We start from the raw sequence: 2,825 nt of genomic DNA, 5'->3' as shown, positions 1-2,825 counted from the left end.
GGGGCCGGGTGGGCGCGGGGGCGGCGGGGAGCGCGGCCAGCGGCTCACCTTTGCTGTGCTTTAGGTAGCTGACGGCCATCTCCAGGATGTCGGCCTTCTCCAGCTTGGAGTTGGGCTGGTGCCGCGCGAACTCCTGCTCCAGCAGCAGCTTAAGCTGCTCGATGCTGCTGTTGATGCGGTCGCGGCGCATCTTCTCCACCACTGGCTTGCGGAGCTGCGGGGGGACACGGGCGTCAGCCGGCGGCCAGGGCGCGGGGGCCGCGGGGGGCGCGGGGGCGCGGGGCGGGCGGGCGGCGCACTTACTCGGTTTTTCTCTTTGGGGCTGAGCAGCTCCACGGCCACGGTGCTGGGGGCCATGCCTGGCGCAGAGAGGCGGCTGGCGAGCGGGGAGTGGCGGGCGGCCGGCCGGCGGGCCCTATATAGGCGCGGCGGCGGGCAGGCGCCTGGGGCCCGGGCGCCGCGGCCGTTCCCACACTCGGCGGCCAATGGCCTCGCGGGCCGCACAAAGGCGCCGGCCCATTAGCGCACGCTAAATTGCCTGTGAATTGGCGCGGGCACAATGGGTGCTCCCCGAGGAGCAGGTGGGCCGCCTGCACAATGTCCGGGCTGTGGGAACGCGCTCGCCCTCATTAGCATCCCGGGGCCTGATGCTAGAAGCCCCGCGCCTCAATATGCTGCCTTTTCCCAGGCCTCGGGGGTTGGGGGGGGGGGCAGGAAAGAGTAGTGCCCCTCCCCGGCCCCTCTCTCCCCTCTCCTTCCCCTCCCCGGTGGCTCCCCGCTGCCGCTGGCTGGCGGAGACTAGGTGGGGGAAAAGCTTTAGAGTGAATTAATGCCGCGGCTTCCAGTGGTTTGGGCACCTCCTAGACAGGGACCTGCTGCCCCCCCAGGGCGGGTGGAACAGAGGAGCCTACACTTGCCCCGAACAGGCACCTGGCCTTCCCCGGGGAACAGGTGGAGAGTGCAGGAGCCACCCGAGCTCTTAGGATCAGACCTACTGGCTGTCACCTGGGACTCGCGACTTCTCCAGAGCTAGAAAAAATTGGCTGTGGTGCTTCCCTGGCTCAGTTTTGGGTAGCTCCAGGAAACCGGAGTTCGTGAAATGCCCAGCTTGGAGCCCGACACCCGGGCAGTCCCCCCAGGAGCTGCTGCACCCATCCTCGGGGGAGCAGCGCACCAGGCAGTAGCATCCGGGGTGCTCTGCACCGGCAGGTGCTTCTCGGGGCCGCACCCGACCCCCATCTGGCGGGAAGTACCACCATGGCCGTCTGGGGAACAGGGGAGGGCACCTGGTTCCAGGGGTACGCTTCGCACAGACGTGCGGTCGCTGCACCTGTGAGATTCGGGGGGAAGCTCTGTTGCGGGCCACCCTCTGCCCATCCTGCTGGGCACTCGCAGGGTTTGCTTTGCTTGGGCACCTTGCCAGTGGGTGGGGAGGCAGGGTGCCAGGTGGCAGACATGAGGGTCAGAGCAGGGCAGGCCTGGGGCCCACGTGGACGCCGCGCAAGCTCAGACGGCGGCCCCAGGGCGGCACGGGAAGACTGGTAATCCTGGTGTCTGGCCAGCCAAGCTGAGGGCCGGCAGCTGCTTTGGCGCCGCCAGCCCTGCCCTGGTTCACCGGGACCGGGAATCCTGCAGGCACTGAGGGGGGCGGAGGCACCGGGGCCTCCTCCTGGGGCAGGGCAGGACCCGGCCAGGTTCAAGAGGCAGGCAGGGCCTCTGCCCTGGGGGCCGGCAGCTGACATCAGGGCACGTTGGCCAGAGTTTGAATCCGGGAGCACGTCCAGGTGTGGCTGGAAGTTGCGGGGCTTTAACAAGGGTCGGGTCAGATCTTTCCCCCTCCCGTGGGTCTTAGCAGTGACCCACAGCTACGACTGACTGGCCCGTTTGGTGGGCCCGCTCCAGAAATCGCCCCTCCCCCCCGTCGCATACAAGGAGCCTTTGGTCTCCCGGCAATGGGCCCAGCCGGGAGGCATGCAGGATGGTGTCACGACAGCCAGGGCAGGCTTGGCTCGGAGCCAGCTGAGGAGTGCCCCGTGGGCCAGCTGGTCACCCGCCGGGGTGGGTTAGGCTGGGGGAGCTCCCAGGGTGGGACCTTCAGGTGGCTTTGGAGGGCGAGGGTAGGCAGCCCCTGCTCACCCCTCTGGTACCTGCTCCTTCCTCCTACTGGCACCTCTCTTAAAGAGGACACGGCCCCTGGGCTGGCGGTGGGAGGCGGTGACCCCGAGCGGGGGCTCCCGTCTGGGCAGATAGGACCCCGCCACGGTTATTGGGCTCCAGTTTGCCGCAAAAGGGCAGGGGGCACCGGGGCCAGCTGGGGACGGGCATGTCGAGGCCCTGTGCTCACCGCTGTGCTCCGTGGCCCGGGATGCTGACAGTGGCTAGTGGCTTTGATGTGGGCTGGCAGTGATGTTCAGTGGGGCCATTTTTGGAGCCAGAATGGGGCTCGTGCTGGACAGCCGGCATAGTCTGTTGTGCCCCTTGCCTGCTTATGGGCTCCGGGGGGTGGGGTGGGGAGGGACAGGATCCCTTCGTCACCGGTGTCCGCTTTGCCCACATCCTACGAGCCGGGGACGCGGCACCAAGGAAGTGCTTCGTTGGGGCTGAGGGAACGCAGGGCCAGGAGCAAGCCCCAAGCCCACCCTGGCCCTGGCCACGGCCTCTGCCCACGCCCACGTGCGCCCTAACTGCCTGGCTGCTAACGGGAGGCGGCGGGGGGCGGGGGGGGGGGAGCAGGACTCTGACCAGAAGTGAGGGCAGCGCTCCAGCCAAGCCCTCCTGCTCACTGCCTCACCCCTCCTCTGCTTCGGAGGGGGGCAGTTGGCCGG

At 68.4% G+C, this 2,825-nt stretch overlaps 1 protein-coding gene across 1 annotated transcript in view; it reads right to left on the bottom strand.

The window, feature by feature from the left end:
* HES5 (hes family bHLH transcription factor 5) overlaps positions 1–381 on the bottom strand; it is a 1,932-nt gene extending 1,551 nt beyond the window's left edge. The window contains exons 1-2 of the mRNA XM_049618945.1: positions 304–381; positions 49–214 (exon numbers count right to left, since the gene is read on the bottom strand). Coding sequence (XP_049474902.1) covers positions 49–214; positions 304–357 — 220 coding nt within the window. The 5' untranslated portion in view covers positions 358–381. The remainder of the gene's footprint in view (positions 1–48; positions 215–303) is intronic.
* Between the last annotated feature and the right edge of the window lie 2,444 nt (positions 382–2,825).

The sequence above is a fragment of the Panthera uncia genome (genome assembly GCF_023721935.1).
Source record: "Panthera uncia isolate 11264 chromosome C1 unlocalized genomic scaffold, Puncia_PCG_1.0 HiC_scaffold_4, whole genome shotgun sequence".
Lineage (NCBI taxonomy): Eukaryota > Metazoa > Chordata > Mammalia > Carnivora > Felidae > Panthera > Panthera uncia.
This window is presented reverse-complemented; position numbering and strand designations above follow the sequence as displayed.